This window comes from Brienomyrus brachyistius, chromosome 3 (genome assembly GCF_023856365.1).
Source record: "Brienomyrus brachyistius isolate T26 chromosome 3, BBRACH_0.4, whole genome shotgun sequence".
Lineage (NCBI taxonomy): Eukaryota > Metazoa > Chordata > Actinopteri > Osteoglossiformes > Mormyridae > Brienomyrus > Brienomyrus brachyistius.
This window is the reverse complement of record NC_064535.1, coordinates 22353946-22377312: the sequence shown is the minus strand read 5'-3', so window position 1 is coordinate 22377312 and position 23367 is coordinate 22353946. Positions and strand designations below refer to the sequence as shown.

The 23367-nt window shown below is 44.0% G+C and overlaps 1 protein-coding gene across 3 annotated transcripts; it reads left to right on the top strand.

Annotated features, from left to right (window-relative positions):
• The first annotated feature begins 16142 nt into the window (after nucleotides 1–16142).
• LOC125739337 (interleukin-17 receptor A-like) lies at nucleotides 16143–23021 on the top strand. 3 transcript variants are annotated; one of them, XM_049009340.1, is made up of 13 exons: nucleotides 16143–16465; nucleotides 16850–16867; nucleotides 17192–17222; nucleotides 17547–17690; nucleotides 17925–18049; nucleotides 18925–19045; nucleotides 19194–19241; nucleotides 19575–19729; nucleotides 19830–19988; nucleotides 20146–20194; nucleotides 20335–20442; nucleotides 20885–20914; nucleotides 21027–23021. In XM_049009340.1, the coding sequence occupies exons 4-13, from the start codon at nucleotides 17573–17575 to the stop codon at nucleotides 22601–22603; spliced, it is 2490 nt and encodes an 829-aa protein (XP_048865297.1). In that variant the 5' UTR covers nucleotides 16143–16465; nucleotides 16850–16867; nucleotides 17192–17222; nucleotides 17547–17572; the 3' UTR covers nucleotides 22604–23021. The 3 variants fall into 3 exon arrangements, with proteins under 3 accessions (XP_048865297.1, XP_048865296.1, XP_048865295.1); XM_049009339.1 differs by lacking the exon at nucleotides 16143–16465 and having other exon boundaries at nucleotides 16478–16867; nucleotides 19833–19988; XM_049009338.1 differs by lacking the exon at nucleotides 16143–16465 and having other exon boundaries at nucleotides 16478–16867.
• Nucleotides 23022–23367: the final 346 nt, after the last annotated feature.

Below are 23367 nucleotides of genomic sequence, written 5' to 3'. Positions count from 1 at the left end.
CTGCTGTTGTTGTTATTGTTATTGTTATTATCCTGTTACAAACAGAAAGACCCAAGTGTGGAACACGGGGAGTTTATTGGGAACCAGACAGGCAGAGATGGAACCGGAGGTTCGGAACCTCGGGGGGAGGGGTCAGACCTAAACAAAGAGCCCTAAATAGGTGGCAGGTAAAGTCCAAAAGGAACAGGATCGGGGCAGGACCTTAACCAGGCAGGCGGGTCGGATCAGAGCTGGATGAGAAATGCGGTTAGAGGACTCAGCAAGTCTCATTACATGACAACACTGAGTGCTGGGGCACCGGGAACCAGGCAGGTGGGGGGATTTTAAAGGTGCGGGCCAGGTGGTTCCACTCAGATGCTGATAAGCTAGTGTTCTCATGGGGGTGGGGGTGAGTGAATAATTATTAACCATTATTTTTTTCTCTTTTAAAGCTCATACTTGTGGGGAAAGATAGAATTTATGTCATTTAGAAATGCAGAAGTGCTCTCTGCAGGCGAATATTCCGTGCGCGTCGAGTTTGGCAGTGACTGAGGATTACCATCGCAGATTACGAGCAGAGACAGTGCGACAGTGTTAGCGACACAGTTCATCTTACGCGGAAGCTGTTCATACAAAGTCAGGCGATTAATGAGCATCTTCTGTAATTCAAGCTGAAGCAGCCCTTTCCCAGTTGCCCCTTTGAAGTTAAATTAGCCCCCGCGCCTGCCCCCGCAAATCAAATACAGCCCCCCCATTGTCCTATCCCTTTAGACAAAAGACACCGGGCTGGTGTCCCAGTTAGTGGTCTTTGTGTTTGCTTAATTGGTATAACTGGGATTACAGAATCCTGTTGTTCGATGTTGTTGTTCCACATAAACTCAAACGGATCAAAGCAATTTTAGTGGTGCTGCTCGCTTCCTTGGCTGCTCCAGTTTACCCTCCATGGTAACGCTCTGCGGTAACGCTGATGACAGAAAGGTCCTCCACCATACTGAGATGGAGAATCTGACATCTGTCAATTTATAGTGACCCCAATGCAGTCATTCCTTCAGTCATACCATTTTTCCTACACAATTCATCCAAGTCGGTATACAAACAAGGACGCTTCAGGCACTTTATATACTAATAAGCAGCTCAACGAGATTGAAATTATTTATGTAACATGCCCCAGTGAAAGTGTACTGGTGTCAATGGGCTCTAGGCCCCTTGCTAAGAGTGTGGGGGGGGGGTATTCCCATGATTACACAGTGCCAGTCGTACTATATGGGAGAATATTGTGTATTATTTACAGTCTAAATGATGAATGACTACATGACTTCAAGGCTTCATGCCTCCGGTTAATAGGAGGTGACAGACACATATATGAATAAAGATGGACGGATACACTTCAGCTGAATTCGTGATATATGTGGTTAGTCACTAAACTTCATTATGAGGAATTATCAGGCTGAGAGACGCGACGTAATAGCATCTTGGCCATCTAATTTTGTCAACAATGAAGCTGACTCTCTGGTTGAATATTGTGCATTATTTACAGCCTAAATCATTTAGACTGTAAATTTAAAAGAATTACGCTTAATTTGTTTAAGGAGATGAGATTCAGGGCCCTGTTGAAATGGCAGGTTATTATTTTGCAGAAGTAAAACTGACAGACAAAACGCAGCCATTTTTAGTAACAGATGCAGACAATGTGATCAGGATACGCATTGCTTGTCTATCATAATCTGCCTTAAACTGTACTCAGATCAATAAAGAAAAATCTCATGGAACTGTCCTTACCAGCTTTCACAGAGTTCTCCTTCATTTTCGCTTCTGGCTCAGCATTGTTACCATATTCAGATGGACAATAGAATAGCGCTAGAGTGCTCCTCAAAAATCTATACAAAATAAAAGTAAAAAACATGTTGTACTTGGAGGCGACGTGGTAGCGCACTGGGTATCACTGTCACCTCACACCTCTGGAACCTGGGTTTGAGTCTCTACCAAGGTATCATGTTCTCCCTGTGTATTCATGGGGTTTCCTCCAGTTTTCCCCCACTGTCCAATACCATGCTGAGGTTAATTGGAGTTACCAAATTGGCCATAGGTGTGAGTGTATGAGTGAATGGTATGTGGGTGCCCTGCGATGGGTTGGCGCCCCATCCCGGGTTGTTCCCTGTCTTGCACCATTAGCCTCCGGAATACACTCTGGATCTCCTGTGACTTTGAGCTAGAGAAGTGGTTTCAGAAAATGGAGAGATGGATGTTGTACTGGTGCCTTAAGGAAAACACGTGAGAAATGAGGTATAGGACCATTGCTTAGGCCGGGCATGACCTGTATGATCTGAATTCAATCTGTATTGTGTTTGGGGATAATTTATTGTCTTACTGCCATCAACCTGGATCACCTTTAAAATCCCGAATTTCCTCAGTGCCATTTTCTTTATAATGCCAGTTGTTTGTAAGCCAACTAAGTACCCTGTGGTCTCATCTGCCGATATCAGCCACTCAAGACAGTCCCTTCTGTTTTTAATAAAATGCATATTTACATAATCCTAATGTCATCATCTCTGTATAAAGCACAAAATTGAGTTTGACCGAATATGGAAGTATTGTTTAGATACCAGTCAAGTCACGAGGGAGTCGGGACTCTGCTGGCAGCTTCCTGCTTCTGGACAACTTTAAAGGGGCATGTCCTGGCTGAGAAGAGGTTGGTAGACCATGCTGAGATGCTCCGGTCAATGTATGTAGCTGCTCACGGACTCTTGGAACTTTCACAGAAGACATTTATGGTTTGCAGGCACAGTTGATGAGCCTCGGGTTATAGTTTGGGACGACTGGTGAAAATGCATGTGATAAGCCAAAAGCATCCGAGGTCACTAGCCAATCACTAGGTATTAAAACCAAATCTCCTATAGAAGTCCTCTATTTAAACCTCTGGATCAGGTAACCAAAATCTGTCTTTTTGGTCACTTACTTCCATACCTGCCTTTTTGCGGTGGATACAGCTTTCATGAACTGCCATCCGAATAAGATCCTCAGATTTAGAAATGATGTTGCACAGATTCATTGACCCAGTGCTGTCACTTGTCAGCGGTATGGACCTCCATGCTAAGCAGAGATCAGGCGAGGGGATAATTGGGTCTCTGCTCGATAACCAAATGTAATGAAGAACTTGAAAGGGCTGTCACTTTAGAGAGTTTTGCAAAAGTAAATATTTTGAGAGAGCATGTCTAGGGGATTTCATAATGAGAATAAATCCAGGTTGAAAATATCAAATTAAATTTTGCATGTCACAAGGTAACCCTTCAAGTTTTTTTTTTTAAATAATGAAAGACATAATCAAAATCATAGCATAACTAGGACACTTCAAGGATTAGACAGACAGATGGACAGACAGCCAGACAGATGGGCAGACAGACAGATAGACGGACGGACAGACAGCTAGACAGATGGACAGATGGACAGAGACAGATGGATTGACAGACTGACAGACAGACAGACAGATAGATGGACGGACGGACAGACAGCCAGACGGACAGAGAGACAATTGGATGGATGGAGAGACAGACAGACAGTCGGACAGATGGACAGACGGATGGAGAGACGGACAGTTTGACAGACAGACAGATGGACAGACAGACAGACAGATAGATACATACATACATACACACATACATACATATACATGCACACACACAGTCCAAGTATTCAAATGTTTGTGGGGACTCTCCATTAATTTCTATGGTCATAACCCTAACCCTAACTACGACATGTCATGACCTGCTCGTCCGATCCTCCCGTGTGCCATTCCCCCTTGTTACCTCGTGTGGAATCCCGGTGTTCTCAGCTGTGTCTAGTTGTTGTTAGTCAATTCTGTGTATTTTGTGCTTCAGAGTCTGTCTTACCGCTGTCCAGCCATTGACGTTCGTGCTTGCGTTTCTGTCCTGTGTTTTGGTAATTTCCCCAAATAATCCCCCGTTTACCCATCTTCACGACTTTCTGCGCCGCTTCCCCGGACGCAATCACGACAACCCTAACCCTACCCAACCCAAACCTAACCATAAGTAACCAAACCAAATACAACACTTTTTTTTGGTCTTTTTAGTCTTTTTGATTGCATTCTCAGATTTTTATAGAATTGAGATCCCCTTCAAGATACAGATTATTACAGACTTTTATCGCATTGTGGGGAATCTGGTCCACAAAATGGTAGTAATTAGAAAACGCAGCAACGCTCACGTACACGCACACACATAGACACACAATGCATTATACATATTACATTTATCATGTAATCAAACCATTATTTAACCAAATGGACTGTCCCAAATGTAAATAGGGGAGCGTGGAGATGGCACCCTTCACTGGATTTTAGTTGTACCACCTTCCCAACAAACAGCCAAAACCTGTCTCCACTGCATGTTTTGCACCCTCATTTCCACCATACAGTAAGTCATAGAACACCCCCCACGAGCAAACTATACCATCTATGAGTAAAACCTGTCACCTGTGAGGCGACCCCATACCTGAGAGTTCTTGCTCCCTTCACCTGTGAGAAAAACCTGTCAAGTGTGCATAAACCACCTTCCTCCATATAAAAAAAAACATTTGGATATGACCAGTGATTTTGATAATACCACATAGTCTAATAAAGCAATTTCTGACATTATTCAGAACCAGAACATTATCATCAATAGCTTGCTGTATTTTTGTCATGTTAACTACACTGGCACAAATTCCTGGACAGTGGACAGATCATTTAGTTCTGTCTCAGTGCCGTGACTTTATCCAGAAGGTTCCTTATACAGATTACAGCGGACATTCGGTGAGGTTCCAGTACACCAGCTAGGTTGAAACCCTGTCAGAGGTGGCAAGAACATTTCTATATTAATGCTCTTCAAAAATAGCCGGGAGACGCATATAAAGTTGTAAGTATGGATGTGTACAAGTAAATTGAGTTGCCAGCACATGTTGGAAAGAGCAGAAGTCTCAGATAATGTTCTAAGTTCTAAGTTTCGTGATCAAGACAGGCCTCATTAATTTGGAATCGGGAATCAAAACGTGGAACGCTTTCGGGGTTTGCCTGCCTCTGCTCATTGCCTGGGAAGAATGTCAGTTTGGATTTACCATCTACATAGTGAAAGAAATAAATTTATCACACGAAGCAATTTAGCTTCTCTGCTGCTTCTGTTCTGCCAGGGCATGACTGACACTCTCATTATTGGCTCACAGTGAGATTAGATGGTGTTACCTATCTGGCCTGGGATGAGGCCTGTGGATTATGTACAAGCACCACAGTGCATTTGTGTGACAGAGCCGGTCATGGATCTCTGCTGGCTTCCATAATCTAGCCAGTGTTCTGCTGTTCACTTATTGTCTTATTTGTTCATCATTCAGCATTTGTTAGTTTTTTTTAACCAACTGCCTTTCAGTGTTCCTTTCTAACCAACTGCCATTCAGTGTTCCTTTCTAACCAACTGCCATTCAGTGTTCCTTTCTAACCAACTGCCATTCAGTGTTCCTTTCTAACCAACTGCATTCAGTGTTCCTTTCTAACCAACTGCCATTCAGTGTTCCTTTCTAACCAACTGCATTCAGTGTTCCTTTCTAACCAACTGCCATTCAGTGTTCCTTTCTGACCAACTGCCATTCAGTGTTCCTTTCTGACCAACTGCCATTCAGTGTTCCTTTCTGACCAACTGCCATTCAGTGTTCCTTTCTAACCAACTGCAGTGCTGATCCACCTGTCATTCACTGCTTGTTGTCTTTACTTGTTTCTTTTTTTTCTTTAATAAAATCAATATTCGCCCCCCCCCCCCCCCCCCCCCCCCCGTCATTCAGTGTTTTTACCAAATTCAGCATTCATCCTTTCGTCAGGCAATGTGTGTGTTTTTTTTTGTGACAGAAGCCTTGGAACAATGTTCTGGGGATAGGATTTGGAAACTTGTCACTGCTAGAGCCTGTTTCACACTTGAGTTCCCCCTGACTGTGCAGTGTGTTTTTTTTTTCCTACTCAGGTGTGTATGGGAAGGGGGTAGTAGGAAGGGGGGGGGGGGTTGCTGTGGGCTGATCACCCCGCTGTCACTGCACCCGTCATCGCCATGTCTTGTTCACTGTAATTCCGAGTGTCAGTGAACCTGTCAGAGATTAACACAGCACGAAGGGGGCTGAGCGGCAGCGTGGCTGTAAACAAACAAACCGCATCAAAGCGGCGCGTTTAAAGGGGGTGGTGCTGCTTCTATTCCGCCGTTTCCCTTAATGCTGTGAACCCAGTACCCCAGTACATATGCACTGTGTCTACAGTGAGATAATCGTCAATGATTCAGCCTTAGAAGAAGAAAAAAAAAACACCTTTAACGTACTGCAATACCATCCCTGATGCTTGAAATCTAAACACCTTACAGTACGACATGCAGCAAAAAAAATCAGCGAGATCACAAGATCGCAAACGAATCGATGTTACCGTCCTGACAGTCAGCGGGGCACAGTTTAAAATCAATCTGTTTAAACCGCATAATAAATCACAGCATAGAGTGGACAAGACAGATGGGAAGCTGTGCGGCCATTTCATAGCTAAGTGTTTCTCTGGTTTATTCATCATCTATACTTTGGAATAAGATCGAAATGGTTTTGTTAGAGAGCAACTACATATTTTTATGTTTTTTGGTCAGGAGCCTGGTCACACACATAATATACACCCTGTACACAAACCCACAGACACATAGACATCATTTTAAATCTCTCTATAGATATGAAATATACACTGTATAGTCTATACATTGTCACAAAGTAATTGAAAATGACGGTTGCAATTAAGGGCAGGTAAACTGCATGTGAGTGGACTGTGGGAGGACACTGGAGTAGCAGGACACAGAACTGGGACAGGAAACGAAAGCACCATTCTCCCTTTTATATTGTGGGTGGTGCTTTTTCTTCAATTAATGCATGAATTAAATGTTTTCATTTTATTCATTTTGGCTTTTCATTGTGTTCTGCATAGACAGCTGGAGGCGGGGGTTGTCGCCGGAGATTTTGGGCCCCATGAAAGGATATAGTGTTGGGCTCCCAGCCTAGACCAATCATATTATGTTCCAGATATTTTAGGGATCCTTGGAATAGTCCTACCAACCCCCCACCCCCCCGCCGCACCCCTAGTTAGACGATTCATCGGGTACCTGCAGCCAACAGCAGATTTAAAAAGGTGAGCATCGAATGACGAAAGAAATCAAACTCTGTTTTTATAACTTACTGTCAAGTATGAGACGGTTAGCAATGCTGGGATACAGTACGCAATCCAGTTTGCTGCAATATCCAAGTTAGTCGGCCGCTTCCTGTCTGTTAAATTAAAACAAAATAATAATGTCATTTAGCTCATGACCAAAAACAGGAAAACCAATGTGCTCCCAAAGAGGTCGAACAGCTGCCTATTTAGCTAAAGGGTCTTGACGGAGTCCTTTTAAAGTTAACAATAAAGCTAATGAGAAAAGAAAGTGGACCGCATCGGTTTGAAGCTCAAATGCCGGCATAGGGCATGTTCTTTCCTTTCCTCTGTCTGTTTCAGTTTCATTCTGGGGTTTGTATGGTCAATATTTGGCAGATAGGCACAAGAAGTCTTACAGGTTCAATAGGCAAATCTCTAGTTTTCATAAATCGATATTGATTTATATATATATATATATATATATACACACACACACACACACACACACACACTGTATTTATTCTGTAATTCTACTTAATGCTTTCTTAAGCACTGATATCGCCAAAGCCTCAATGTCAAAATGTCCGATACTGGGCAGCATCCAGACTCTCTCTCCGACAGAAACTTTTAAATCAAGATCTAATTCAGAGATTCAGCTGTTTCATCTCCTCCGTCTAATTTCATTTACTCGGGATTTAATCCTCTCCGAAGCAGTTAAGCAACATTTTAATTAGTCAAGTAGCGCGAGCGAGTGCATCTTCACGCCCTCACCAGCAGTGTGGCCTCGTAGGCTGCACGCGTCGCTCGCATCTCCAAAGTCATTAAATACGGATAATTATGTAACAGTAAAAGCGGCCTTCAATAAACCATACAAATGCCTGCCAGCCAAAGCTGTCTGTTTGAGATACGAATCTGATAAGCATGTATATTAATAAAAAACATTAGACAAGTATCATCCCTTTTCCCAAAAGGGTGTTGAAGTGTATATTGACCCCTTTCCATCTTAGGAGAGGCAAATATGACTCACTGGCACATTCCTGAGGAATTAGTATGAACCGGATACATCTTTAAGGAGGCCAGTAGCTCTGGCTAATTCTATATTTATCGTAACACCTTGATTAGACAGGATATTGTTCCGATTATGTTATTGTCCCATTCGCTTCACATAACTTATTTTTCTGTAATTCCTGAGAGAGGACTAGCTGGCAAAGAGCCTTTTTGCACATTACGGTGAACAATATTTTACAAAGAGCTCATTAGATTTTTTTCATTACATTGCAATTTATAGAGAAAAGGCTCCGTGTTAATTAGATATCTCCGTCCTTAATCATTGAGATAATGACTATAATGTCTTTTCTATAAAACGTAAAATGTAATGGAAAAGTATTTCGTTGTTAAGTGTAATAATTGGGGGAAGTTTAATTAAACTTTATTGCTTGATTTTATTTCACAGGCATTTTGTTGTATTCTTTGTACTATCGATGTCCACTGGGGAAAAGCAATATATTTTATAACAAATACGTAATTGTTTAAATCAAAGAAAACATAGATTAAGCACTAATTAGGCACAGATTAGCATTTAAAGTCCCGTTGCCTTCCTGTGTCCACTGTGAGAGTTGCATCGCTCCTCTTTTTCTAGTCAATTTTGTTGTCTAAGTGGGCAGAGGAAGTCTAGAATGCAAACAGGTGGACCCCCTCCCATATTCTCCTAATGTTTACAGGGGGGATCAGCAGTGTTTGCATATAATTTTCTACCTTTATCTGGAAGCTCCTAGGGACTCACCAATTGGTCAGCTGGTGATGAGAGGCCACGTGTCTTCAGGACTGTCTGTTTACCTCCAAATCATAACAGGCAGGAAGGGCTGCTAACTGTCCCCTTCATGCAGAACTGGCCAAACACCGACCCTGAAATGTTTCCGCCTTTTCACACCCATTCATTTATGCATTTGTCTTTTTCTTATTCTCGACACAATAATAATGTGAATGATAATCTTTATTTACATAGAACTTGTACATGAAATGCAGCTCAAAATGATTCGCATTCGGGGTTAAAATAAGAACCAGAGGCAGAGAAGGTGAATAAAATATGCAACTAACGTACAGGTCAATGAAATTCTAAGAAGAAGGAATGAATATAAAATAAAATAAATAAGCAAAAAAATTGTAATATATCTATTAAAAAAATAAAATAAAACAACAATTGAATACATGAATAGGAATACGATAAAAAAATAACAAATAAAAAGGAATGAAAAGGTCAAAAGAAATAAAAGTATATGCTAGTAATGTTATGGTATGTTTTGGATTTATCAACTTGTTAAAAATGTACCAGCTGATGTTTTTCTGAGTTTTAATTCCTGGTCCTAATGCTTATTCTGCCCTAGATGGTGTTAGGACAGTTCTGAGACCTGTGATATTCTGATGGGATAAGCATTGTCAAGGAAGGTAATAAAAATAATCAATAATCGTGACACAATCGTATTTCTTCAGCGTCGTTCTTTGACTAAGAAGTCATTTGAATTCACCAGATTTTTCACCAGGTTTTTCACCAGAGCTTGACATCAGTCACAGAAAGGTGCTTTTTTTGGAAAGTAACATGAGTTTTCTTATAGTAAGCAAAAATGTAGCTAACTGTTTTTAGCAATTCTGGTTTGTTTGCATGTATTGCATGTAGAAGCAGAAAATTGGTGCAAATGATTAGCATTCCAGTGTTAGACAACCTAGCATTGGCTTCACTGCTGTTTAACGGTTTACAAGATGCTCTGGGCAGAAACAATGAACTCGAATTAAAGAGGTGTCTGGTTACCCCAATCTCTCTCCCCTGAGGCCGAATCCAGTATTAACAGTGATTGAATAATTTAATTTACAGACCCGGTTTTATTCATCCAACCAGGAGTGTTGATGAATTCCAACACTTACCATTTATTTAAGCCACAGAGAGCGAGAGAGAGTGAAACAACCAGGTTTCTGCAGTGCACAAAATGTTACACGATGCTAATTACCCTTTTAACAGAACTGTCATTAATACTACAAAATATTCCGATTATTACTGTCGGATACTCCGTGAAAGGAGACGCTTAATTTGCATCATGTAAGTTTCATCTTGCTCTTAGAAAACTCTCCAACCTTTTGGCGTGAACACTGGAACATTTGAATGGGATTTTCTGAAGGAGATCAGGCGGCATCAAAGCCAGAAATCCATCACCACTGGGAATCAGAACACTAGCATGAAACTCGCGATTAGGCTTCAGTACCTCTATTCATTTTCTGAGCGACAGAAAATGTCTGTCCAGGCACTTGTAGTGAAATAACTGCTTCCTCAGTGACTAAGTGCGCTGGCAGTCGGTTTTTCGGCAGGGAGGATGTTGACGATTTTAACAATCAGGCTAGTGAACAATTTTTTCAGTCCATTCAGGACATACATCTTGCTCGGGACTGATGCCCTTTTTATTTAAGCGGTTAGCATTGTCTAATGGCAGGACTGGCATTTCATTAGTTTCCGATCCTGCTAGACACCGCGCATGCCCAGCAGCGCAGGGGCAATCGCTCATAAAGACACCGTATTGATCCGGGATGACAGTGCTCTCTATGGCGCCTCATATGGTGGCCTGAGAAATGAAAAGGAAATCCAGTTTGACAGCAGTGAGCATGCAGCCGCGATATAGATGCCAGTTTAAATGCAAGTGGAAAAAAAAACTTTATGGAAAAACTTCTTTTCCCGTGCACGTTTTACATTGTTTTTTTTTTTTTTTTTTTTTACATAAATATCTCACCCAGAAACACTTATTAAATGCTTAATTACTCAACTGCAGCAGAAGGGACACTATTTGCGCATAAATAACCACCTTTCCGAAGAGCCAAGTAACGACTACCATCAGCAGTCTGATTTGGTCTGCTCTCCCTCTCTCTCCCAACTTTTTCATTTAGAATTGATGTATTAGTTTATATGAAATCCCCATAAGACCGTCCTCATGTTCTTTTTCAGTAAGAGAATCTCGAAGCCTGGATGCTGCTTTGCCGTCTCGCGAGTCTCTGTCCTCAGCTCTTTGGAATATGTGACAGCGGGGTTTAACACATTGTTATATAGTTTCAGTTCTTACCCTATGCAGGTACCAAAATTGCGCCTTTGTTTCATGGGTAATATAATCCAGTTCTCATTTAAACCCAAATGATCGCATTAATCTTTTATTTCCAAGAATTGTGTATACACCGCTGGGCCATTTTTGTAAATGGAATTCATCTTATTGTTCAGTGTAAAAAAATTATGCGCATGTTGGTTAGGGCTCTCTGGTATTTAGAATTGCTGATTAGTAAGGAAACAGCACCACCTACCGATAAAAAACAGTATCTTTTGATTCTGACTTGGTGACCATTATTTTGTTTGCCTATTCGTTACGCCCTCGATGCATACTTTACTTTTTTATATTTTTTAAGTTTGTTCCAATTTGGACACTTAGTGATAAATATCTGTTCTCTAATGGAGAACGTTTTCTGGCAGATTAATATTTTTTCTGGCAGATGAATATCTCACGATTTCCCTTGCCCAGACGTGGGTCACTGGGGTCCCCGCCTGGAGCCAGGCCTGGGGGTGGGGCTCGAGGGCGAGCGCCTGGTGGCCAGGTCTACACTCATGGGGCCTGGTCGGCACAGCCCGAACAACGCACGTGGGTCCCCCCTCCAATGGGTTCACCACCCATGGGAGGGGCCATAGGGGTCGGGTGCGATGCAAGCTGGGCGGCAGCCAAAGGCGGGGACCTTGGCGGTCTGATCCTCGGCTGCAGAAGCTAGCTCTAGGGACATCGAATGTCACCTCTCTGATGGGGAAGGAGCCTGAGCTGGTTGCGAAGTTCCGGCTAGATATAGTCGGACTCACCTCGACGCACGGCTTGGGCTCTGGAACCAGTCTCCTTGAGGGGGGTTGGACCCTTTTCCACTCTGGAGTTGCCCGCGGGGAGAGGCGCCGAGCGGGGATGGGCATACTTATTGCCCCCTGGCTGGGTGCCTGTACGTTGGGGTTTACCGCAGTGGACAAGAGGGTAGCCTCCCTTCGCCTTCGGGTGGGGGGACGGGTCCTGACTGTTGTTTGCGCGTATGCGCCAAACGGCAGTTCAGAATACCCACCCTTTTTGGAGTCCTTGGAAGGGGTGTTGGAAAGCGCTCCTCCTGGGGACTCTATTGTTCTGCTGGGGGACTTCAATGCTCACGTGGGCAATGACAGTGAGACCTGGAGGGGCGTGATTGGGAGGAACGGCCCCCCCGACCTGAACCCGAGCGGTACTTTGTTGTTGGACTTCTGTGCTCGTCATGGATTGTCCATAATGAACACCATGTTCAAACATAAGGGTGTCCACATGTGCACTTGGCACCAGGACACCCTAGGCCGCAGTTCGATGATCGACTTTGTAGTCGTGTCGTCGGACTTGCGGCCGCATGTCTTGGACACTCGGGTGAAGAGAGGGGCGGAGCTGTCAACTGATCACTACCTGGTGGTGGGTTGGCTCCGCTGGTGGGGGAGGAAGCCGGCCAGGCCTGGCAGGCCCAAGCATATAGTGAGGGTCTGCTGGGAACATCTGGCGGAACCCCCTGTCAGGAGGAGTTTCAACTCCTACCTCCGGCAGAACTTCTCCCATATCCCGGGGGAGGCGGGGGACATTGAGTCCGAATGGGCCATGTTCTGCGCCTCCATTGTGGAGGCGGCTGACTGGAGCTGCGGCCGTAAGGTGGTCGGTGCCTGTCGCAGTGGCAATCCTCAAACCCGCTGGTGGACACCAGTGGTGAGGGATGCCGTCAAGCTGAAGAAGGAGTCCTACCGGGCCTTTTTGGCCTGTGGGACTCCAGACGCAGCTGACGGCTACCGGCAGGCGAAGCGGGATGCGGCTTTGGCGGTTGCTGAGGCAAAAACTCGGGTGTGGGAGGAGTTTGGCGAGGCCATGGAAAACGACTTCCGGACGGCCTCGAGGAAATTCTGGTCCACCATCCGGCGACTCAGGGTGGGGAAGCGGTGCAACATCGACACTGTTTATGGTGGGGATGGTGCGCTGCTGACCTCGACTCGGGACGTTCTGGATCGGTGGAGGGAATACTTTGAAGACCTTCTCAATCTCACCGACATGCCTTCCGTAATGGAAGCAGGGTGTGGGGACTTGGGGGTGGACTCGCCTATCTCTGGGGCGGAGGTCGCTGAGGTGGTTAAAAAGCTCCTCGGTGGCCGAGCCCCGGGGGTGGATGAGATCCGCCCGGAGTTCCTCAAGGCTCTGGATGTTGCGGGGCTGTCCTGGTTGACACGCATCTGCGGCATTGCGTGGACATCGGGGGCAGTGCCTCTGGACTGGCAGACCAGGGTGGTGGTCCCCCTCTTTATGAAGGGGGACCGGAGGGTGTGCTCCAACTATAGGGGGATCACACTCCTCAGCCTCTCTGGTAAGGTCTATTCGGGGGTCCTGGAGAGAAGGGTCCGCCGGATTGTTGAACCTCGGATTCAGGAGGATCAGTGTGGTTTTCGCCCTGGCCGTGGAACAGTGGACCAGCTCTATACTCTCAGCAGGGTTTTGGAGGATTCATGGGCGTTTGCCCGACCAGTCTACATGTGTTTTGTGGACTTGGAGAAGGCATTCGACCGTGTCCCTCGGGGAGTCCTGTGGGGGGTGCTCCGGGAGTATGGGGTACCGGGCTTCCTTTTAAGGGCGGTTCGGTCCCTGTATGACCGGTGCCAGAGCCTGGTCCGCATGGGCGGCAATAAGTAGGACTCGTTTCCAGTGAGGGTTGGACTCCGCCAGGGCTGCCCTTTGTCACCGATTCTGTTCATAGTTTTTATGGACAGAATTTCTAGGCGCAGCCAGGGCGTTGAGGGTGTCCGGTTTGGTGGCCTCAGGATTAGGTTTCTGCTTTTTGCAGGTGGTTCTGTTGGCCTCATCGGACCGTGACCTTCAACTCTCATTGGGACGGTTCGCAGCCGAGTGTGAAGCGGTTGGGATGAGGATCAGCACCTCCAAATCCGAGACCATGGTTCTCAGCCGGAAAAGGGTAGAATGCTCTCTCCGGGTTGGGGATGTGGTCCTTCCCCAAGTGGAGGAGTTTAAGTATCTCGGGGTCTTGTTCATGAGTGGGGGAACAATGGAGCGGGAGATCGACAGGCGGAACGGTGCGGCGTCAGCAGTGATGCGGGCGCTGCATCGGTCAGTCATGGTGAAGAGAGAGCTGAGCCAAAAGGCGAAGCTCTCGATTTACCAGTCGATCTACGTTCCTACCCTCACCTATGGTCATGAGCTATGGGTAGTGACCGAAAGAACGAGATCGCGGGTACAAGCGGCCGAAATGAGTTTCCTCCGCAGGGTGGCTGGGCTCTCCCTTAGAGATAGGGTGAGGAGCTCAGTCATTCGGGAGGGACTCAGAGTAGAGCCGCTGCTCTTCCGCATCGAGAGGAGCCAGATGAAGTGGCTCGGGCATCTGATTAGGATGCCTCCTGGACGCCTCCCTGGTGAGGTGTTCCGGGCATGTCCCACTGGGAGGAGGCCCCGGGGAAGACCCAGGACACGCTGGAGAGACTATGTCTCACGGCTGGCCTGGGAATGCCTCAGGGTCCCCCCAGAGGAGCTGGATGAAGTGGCCGGGGAGAGGGAAGTCTGGGTCTCCCTGCTGAGACTGCTGCCCCCGCGACCCGACCCCGGATTCAGCGGTAGATGATGGATGGATAAAGTATGCATTGAGGGCTATGCATTTCATAATATTGCAATACGCCGGATATTTAAGTTAGAAATATGTTCATGTTGTCCCTCATATAAACATACTATTCACAATTTATATTCATTGTTATGGGGAAGGTGGTACTGATTTATTTTTTTAATATTTTGGGTTTGGGACATTTGGTTGGGATGCAGTGAACTAGGATGAGTAATTCAGCGTTTAGGCTGAGGACTATATTCAAGCCTACTACGAAGAGGACAGCAATTTCTGGGGAATTCATTAGTTTCAGAAAGGGGAAACATTTATTTTAATTTTAGATTGCTTTAGTAAAATGGAATAAATCTCAAGTACAGTCTTTGCAGTGGCTGAAATGCATAACTGCATTAAAAAATGAAATGAAATTCTACTCTGCAGTGACACATACATGATGAAATATGGGGTTATTGTAATGACTGGCCACTGAAATGCTGAGATGTAGTTATACTGGATTAAAGAAATATTTGGCCATTATAAATGATAAACCATGTTTTTTAAAACACTTATAAAGTACAGGTTTTTAGCAATATGGTAATAAGGGTGTACAGTACTACTGAACCTGGCTCCAGACACTGCACTAATGATGCAAACGGTCAAAAGAGTGGGGTAGTAAAATACAGGAGCCATAATTAAGACGTTTTAAATATTCAAACAGCCTACATTGGAAAGGTTTTAAGAAATAATTGAGTCAAATTCTATTTTTAAGAAGTATTAAGGACAGAGGGGTCCACTCCTTTGTGATTTATATTTCCTTCCAATAGACATTTAGAGCAATGAAAGACCAATTAATTTCATTTTTATTCTCCTTTCTTCACCTCCTGTACAGTATTCCGTTTCCTGCCACGTGCTCTGAGCGATTATCTTAAGTATTACGACAAAGTACTCCTACCTTGCTTGAATATTATATAAGCATGATATATTAAATGTCTTGATTTTTTTTTCATATATAATTTCTGTATGTGTATGTAAGACACTACATTGCAAAATGTAGCTGACTATAAAATGGTATTTTTCTGCCGTTCTGCACGGTAAAACATGTAATTTTATATTTTCCAACCACGTTTAAGTGCCCTGTAATATTTTCATGGCTTAACATGCAGTCATTCACATACTGTACCTTCACCCAAATACAACATGCAGCATGGCGCTGTAATTATCGCTCTATGCACGTTCTGAGCAATAGCGACACCTACTGGGCACTTAAACTTTTATGTACCTCATGTACAACGTAAGAAAAAAGTGGGGTAATTGTTCCGCCATTTATCCATCCATCCATTTTCCAAACCGCTTATCCTACTGGGTCGCGGGGGGTCCGGAGCCTATGTTTCGCCATTTATTTAGCTATATTTTAATTCTGGTTTAAAAATATGTAATTTAATTGAACATGGGCGTCGTCAGGCTTATTTTATGGGGGCTGAAGTGATCTTAAACAAGGCGATATCTAAATCTGAATCTCTCGACAGAATGATGCAAAAAAGGCAAGCATGTAAAACACTAAACCCGGAGCAGAAGCCGAGGAGCGTCTCTTGCTGACCGATTGCCTGAAATGGTTTGGTAGCTTAATCTCCCAGACAGGAGTGAAAGGTGAAATGTTTTTTTGTGCTCTAAAGAAATGCTAAAGATCATGCATTCGTCACAACTGACCTCATTAGAAAACCACAGCGAAAGCATGTTGACTTCCCTTTTCTGCATATCAGAAAAAAAATCTCATCCGTATTCGATGGCACATTGTTCTTTATTAAAGTAACCGTTTTAACTACATAATAAGCTTTAAAAATTATACTACATATTGGAAAGTAATTATACTTAACTGGATAATACAGCCCCTCATATTTTGCACTTGTAATGATTCGGGTTGACTGCGTTCTCTAGACTTTGTTTCCAGAAAGAAAAATGTATATTTTACTTTTTTGTATTATCATTTTTGCCAAAATCACCGTAACTACAAATCTTCGCATACTGGAGCAGCAAAACTGTACGCAGGAGGTAAGAATCTATACTGTTCTTAAAAAATCCTTCGTCGTTAAATTAAAACCGATTGTATTGAGTATCTTTCACATACTAAATAGGAAGACATTCTCGTTTTGTTTTGCTTTCGATTTAATGGTTACCGTTATTGATAGTATTGATAAGGCAGATTGGGGAACAGGTGTAATGTTATGTTGAACTGGATTATGTCTTGTTGGACCCCCTCCCCCCTTTGTAAGTAGGTTTTCTAGGGTAATCTTGAGGCGGGGGAGGGGTACAGAATCATGGCTGTTTTTCTTGAATTTATTCAGCAACAAAAAAAAAAAAAACGTTTTTTTTCAGGGTCTGAGGTGCAGCGTAAATATAACTCGAAGTAAGTATTTTACATATATTACGTTATTCTTTTCACAGTGACATCAAATACATATAGATATGTAGATGATGACAGTTTTAATACAGACATCCATTTTCCAACTTCCTGTCTTTCACCATAGGGAGTTTCCGTCCTTTTGATGCCCGTGGAACAGTTTACGTCGTACAAAAATGTTCCCACGTTTTAGACCTGAATAATGTGGCTTATAACAATATTGATCAGCAGATCAATATTGTTGAATGGACGTATGGACGAGTATAGATAGAGCAATGAGGTTTGTAGGGACATCAGTTACTCTGACGGAATTGTTGTCACACCTGCTAGGTAACTGTTTGGATGAGTACTGGAAGATGCCGAGGTGGTTTACCCCCACTGAACCAGTGTGGCTGTGCAAGGCCAGTGCGAGATGGGATGAGATGGGCCATCTTGTGCCGGTGCTGATGGTGGAGTGGAAGGCAAGGAGAGATGGTGGGTAACCGGTGGACTAACCCCCCCTGTGCACCATACCTGAACTTACACCAGCAGTATAACCTACAGTATGTACCACTGTCTTGTTTTTACACCAATGCCAGTAACTGAAGTTAATGTGGTTTCCTATAAACAGCTTCTATAAATGATTTACCTGAGTAGTCATGTGAGTAGCTAAGAGTTGAGGACGTTGCACTAATGCTAAGCTTTGTGGCAATTTCTGTTCCCCACAAGGGAGTATAACTGCCTTAAAGGGAGCAGAAGTGCAAGTCACAGAGGCAGATAGCGGTCAGAGAGTTTGCATCCAGTATGTCTTCCATGACCAAATAAAAAGGATGGTCAACCCTCATGGAGAGTCGGTAAGTGGCCAATAGTGAACATTAGATTCTAACTTAAGTTCTTATTAAAAGGCTTAATTCCCACAGGGAATTAAATACAAAAATCCTGCTCTTCCTACGTAGTTCTGCTGTTTACATTCTTCTTATTTGGCAGACGCTTTTATCCAGAACAACATACATTAATTTTACACAAACTGGGTCAGCTAGTCCCTGGGGCAATCGGGGGTTAAGGGCCCAACGGTAAAATCAGTTCGCCTGCCTTATAGGATTTGAACCGACAACCTTCTGATAACAGGCACAGCGCCATTTCCTGCCGAGCAGGAGCGTGGGAATGGCAGGGAGCACCTGTCCTTATTGCCCTTTGGCACATTAAAAGTGCGTCCCTTCTGGTCCTAAGCGTCGAGGGGACTTAACGAGTGCCCGTATTTGATCACCGACAATCACACAAAAACTTCCGGTGAATGGACATACCCAACCTTCCAAAAAGAGATTGGGCATGTTCCGGGGCCGGAAGCTTGCTGATGAAGACAGTGGAGACAGATATAAAGTCTAATATGACTGACACCAGACACTGCCAGTCCTAAGCCATGCCATAATCCTTCTGTGCAAGAACCTTCCCAGTTCCACCACTGCAGCCAGTACACATGCGTAGGTGCATTTTACAGTTACAGTGCTGTATCCACACCATTTCTACTTGCGTTTTGCTTGTGTATACTGTTTTCATTTATCGCTTGTATATCTCTTTGTGTTGACACCTGCACCTGCAGAGGAATTCCTTGTACGCCTGGTACTTGGCAAACAATAAAGATTCTGATTCTGTTAAAGAAAAAAAAAAAAAAACGTCCTGATTGGGATCATCTCTGACTTTTGCTCAAATGACCTTGCCTTGATTTCAGTGGTCGTTCTCAGTGGATAGAGTGGCAGTCCTGCCAGGACGGACATACACTGTCTCTGTGTCACACCTCCCAAAGCCAGATGTAGGGTATGTGGAGGAAAATCGGATATGTACTGTCCCAGGTACGACAAATACTGGACCCCTATGCTTTTGTATAGGTATCTTCACACTGACTGAAATTCATGTCCATTCCATTTGCTGTCAATATCTGATTAATGCAACCATAAAGTTATCTTCATGTGGGCTATTTTGCGTTTCTCCAACTGACAGGCTGCAGAGATCCCACATTGCAAGAAACTAAAGTGTGTGTGGACAGCGGTAAGCTTGAGTGTCCATTGAGTGTCCATTGGTTGTCCATTCAGTGTCCATTGAGTCTCCATTGAGTGTGTATTGAGTCTCCATTGAGTGTGCATTGAGTCTCCATTGAGTGTGTATTGCGTCTCCATTGAGTGTGCATTGAGTCTCCATTGAGTGTGCATTGAGTCTCCATTGAGTGTCCATTGAGTCTCAATTGAGTGTGTATTGAGTCTCCATTGAGTGTGCATTGAGTGTATATTGAGTCTCTATTGAGTGTGCATTGAGTCTCCATTGAGTGTCCAGTCGTCCAGCCCGTCCTGGTGTTTAACGTGCGCTTCTGAATACTATTCTCAGGCAGTCTATGGAACCCCAACATTACCTGGGATATATCAGCTTCCCCACAATTTACAGCTGTGGTCAGCGTGGCTTTCAGTGCTGGGGAGTTCTGTGACAAGTACCGGGTGTCAATCCACTACTTGGGTGTTAATCAGTCCCGGACTGTCTGGAAGGTACCATCATCATGCCCCCTCCCGCCCTAATATTTTTCAGTGATATTGCTGGGACAGGAAAAAGTGAGTTATGAAATGTCTTGTTTCCCCATGAATTCAGCAGGAAAACCAGCCTTCCATGAATGTGAGCTTCTCTGTGGGTCCATGGCGTGGGCCCTGCTGTGAGGTCATAGCGATACACTTGGTGCCTGCATGTGTTTCTGACTTGAACTCCATCCCCATTCCAATGTCTTTCCTGTCCAAAGATATTAATTACTGCGTGAGTATGACGTCCCAGGATGACCCTTCAAGCAAATAGTACTTTACATTATTACATTATGTCCTGGAAAAAATACTTATTTCTGAAATGATTTGTAGGGAGTCAGTTATAAAGGTGTTTAAATGACTTCTGTTGACCTTTTTGATCTTTCTCACAGTTTCAGCCTCTTTTGCCTCTCCAGGAAGATCAGCTGGGCAAATGCATTGGCAAGTCTTCTTAATCCAGATTATATTACTTTTCATTACATTACCCATAATGCAAAGTGTGAAGCAATATTGGAGCGAACACCTTTGATAATCAAGCCTCAATGAATGACCTGCATGTTGTATCATTTTGTCTGCAAAAGGTCCTGATGTCACTGAATTTAGTCTCGGCCATAGTCTGACCACTCTGATCTTTGGACTAACCTTGATTTGCGTGCTCCTTGCTTTACTACGCAAAAATCGGCAGAAAGGTTAGTAAAACATCATTTTGTCATTTTATGGATATGTTTTAAAAATGTTTTTGAAACATATATTTTAATTCAATTTAACGAGGAAGGATGCCGTTTTTTTACACTGTCAGACAACTACCAATTTGTACCTTATAAGTACTTGTCACTGAAGCTGTACTCTCAAGGGTCTGATAGTTGTACCAAAACTGTAGGTAAATGTACCTTTTAAAGTACCAAAATGCACTCTGAGGAATGTTTTTGTACTTTGCGGGTACATTAATGTTGTTTGTACTGGGTCTGTACCCTTTTTTTGACTGTTTATTTACAGCTAGTCCATGATTTGGTCAAAAGGGACTTTTTCTTGAGTTAGCAGCGAAGTAACAGCAAAACAAAAGATAACAGCGTGATGAAACTTCTAGCCAGTCAGACTCTCATCTCACTGAAGTTCTTTTCACATTTTCAGCTCCCTACTTGGAGGAAAACAGCTTAGAAGGTAAAGTTATAACCACGATTATCTCCACATCATGTGTTCCAAACCCAGCAACAGCTTTAGTAAGAAAGATTATATGGTTATCATCTACTTTAATTTCTTTTTCTTTCCCCAGATTCAGGCCACTACTCCTCAGTTCCAGCAGAGCCCTGCCGGTACTCTGAAGTGAAAAACAAAAGAAAAGTGCTTGTCATCTACTCTCTGGACCACACCCTGTACAAAGACATTGTGCTCAAGCTGAGTGCCTTTCTGAGGGCTAAGTGTGGTACCGATGTGGTTCTGGACATGCTGGACACAGCAGAGCTGGGCACAGTGGGCCGCATGCAGTGGCTAGACTCTCAGAAGCAGCAGATGGAGAAGTCTTCCGACAAGATCCTCATCCTGTGCTCACAGGGAGTGCAAGCCAAGTGGAACGCCATGTGTGGTGGGAGAAGGGTGATGTTGAAAGAGGATGTGCGCTCTCCCAACGGGGACATGCTCACTCCCGCTTTCAGCCTCATCATACCAGATTTGCTGCATCCGGATGCAATTGGGAAGTACATAGTGGCTTACTTTGACGACATCTCTTCCGAGGATGATGTTCCCTCACCCTTCAACATCACCGTCAAGTACAAGCTAATGAAGCACTTTGAAGAGCTCTACTTCCGAATCCTGGACAAAGAGAAATATGAGCCCGGGAAGGTGAATCGCATCGAAGGCATAGCTCAGGATGAATACTTCAGTTGTCCCTCGGGAAGAGCCTTGAGGGACGCCATTGAGGCATTCCAAGCCTACCAGCTTGAGCACCCCGACTGGTTTGAGATGGAGTGCGTGGATAGTGAGGAAGATGCTTTAGATACAGACCTGCAGTGCCCTCTTCTTGTAGAGACGCAAAATAGCTCCGTCTTACAGTGTGTGCCAGACTGTAAGGAAGGGCCTCCTGTCTTTTTCAACACGGTTGATGTGAATGAGGAGTCTGGGAGCATTTTTCAACTGACTCCCCTGATAGAGAATGGAAAAGGAAATGTATTCTCTCAACATGTTGATCCAGTTGCTAACTCAGCGGGGAACCAGGTATGGTCTGCATACTCAGCCGCTCAACTGGATGACAGCAGTGTGCATCCCATGCCCTCAGCTGTTCAGCCACAGCAAAGTCAGGTATATTCTGTAAAATCGGCTGGTCAGGTAGAGAAAAGCCCGCTATGCTCTGTATACGCAGCTGTAGAAGATATTCAGAGGCTCTATACAGGTTCCATTCATCCCACATTGTGTAGTAATGTAGCCATGCAGGAGCTCGCTCCCCCAGCACTGACTTGGGATCAGGAGATACGTGAAACAGAACATCTCCACGTGGAGGACCACGAAGGTGAGCTGGTCTCCCGTTGCCTCTCAGCAGATGTACGACAGAAGCTGATGGCTCTTCAGCAGTCATTATTAGGGTCTAGGACTTCTCAGGTTCCCTCTTCTGTGGAGGAAAAATTTCCATATGGACAGGAGGCAGCAGGTGACTATGCTTGGAATAAGTCTCCGAGTGGCTCAGATCAGGGCTACATCTCCAGGACCTCCCCCCAGCAGGACTCTCCTCTCAGGGGGGACTTACGGGACCACCTGGGTGCTCTCTCCAGGCTGCAGGACACCAATTTGTCTCATAGCATCAAGCCCCTAAGTCACCCTGATGGGTCTCTGGGTAACTCAGGAGATCATAAGAGATAATAATGAAGTAAATGAACAAAATAATGGTCCAGAACGGACCTTACATTCCTGCATGGAACGTTAACTCGTGTGTGAAGTACACCCATGTAAAATGGACCCTATAGTGCACAGTGAGCCGCGAGCAACAACCAAACAACCAAAACATCGATTGCAACCATCTTTGTATATAAGTGAGCCAGATTGTGGACAAGTGTAATGGCAAGATCAGTATAGAATGTATTTTCTGTGCTTCTTGGATTTTAGGTTTAATGTTTTTGTTAAAAAAAGAGACAAAGTATTAATTTTCTGGTGTCCAATGTGTATGTACTGTATATGCAGTGGGGGGAAAAATACTGTACATTACTTGACTCTGAATGTCAGTTGCAGTATTTGATTATTGATATTTGAAGGTGTGCTGTAAATATACAATATACAAACTGCTTGTTTTCTGTGCATGTGACTACAAAACTCTCCTCTCTATTCTATTCTCATATAGTTGCACCTGTTCTTTTCTATTATGAATCTATTATGAAATGGCAGTTAATGTTAAAACAGAAAAAGATAATGATGGTCATGAATCATACGAAATCTATCCATTGATACATTTTCCTATCCTGGATCATCGTGGTTCATGCACATATCTTCATATGATATTAAAAGATTGATACGTTGTCAATTTCGCATTAAAATGATTGACATCAGCACGAGCGATTTATTGATAATTCCACTTCTTTTTATCATACGGCATGCAGTAATATTTTGATAAGTTGTGACGCAGACGGTGT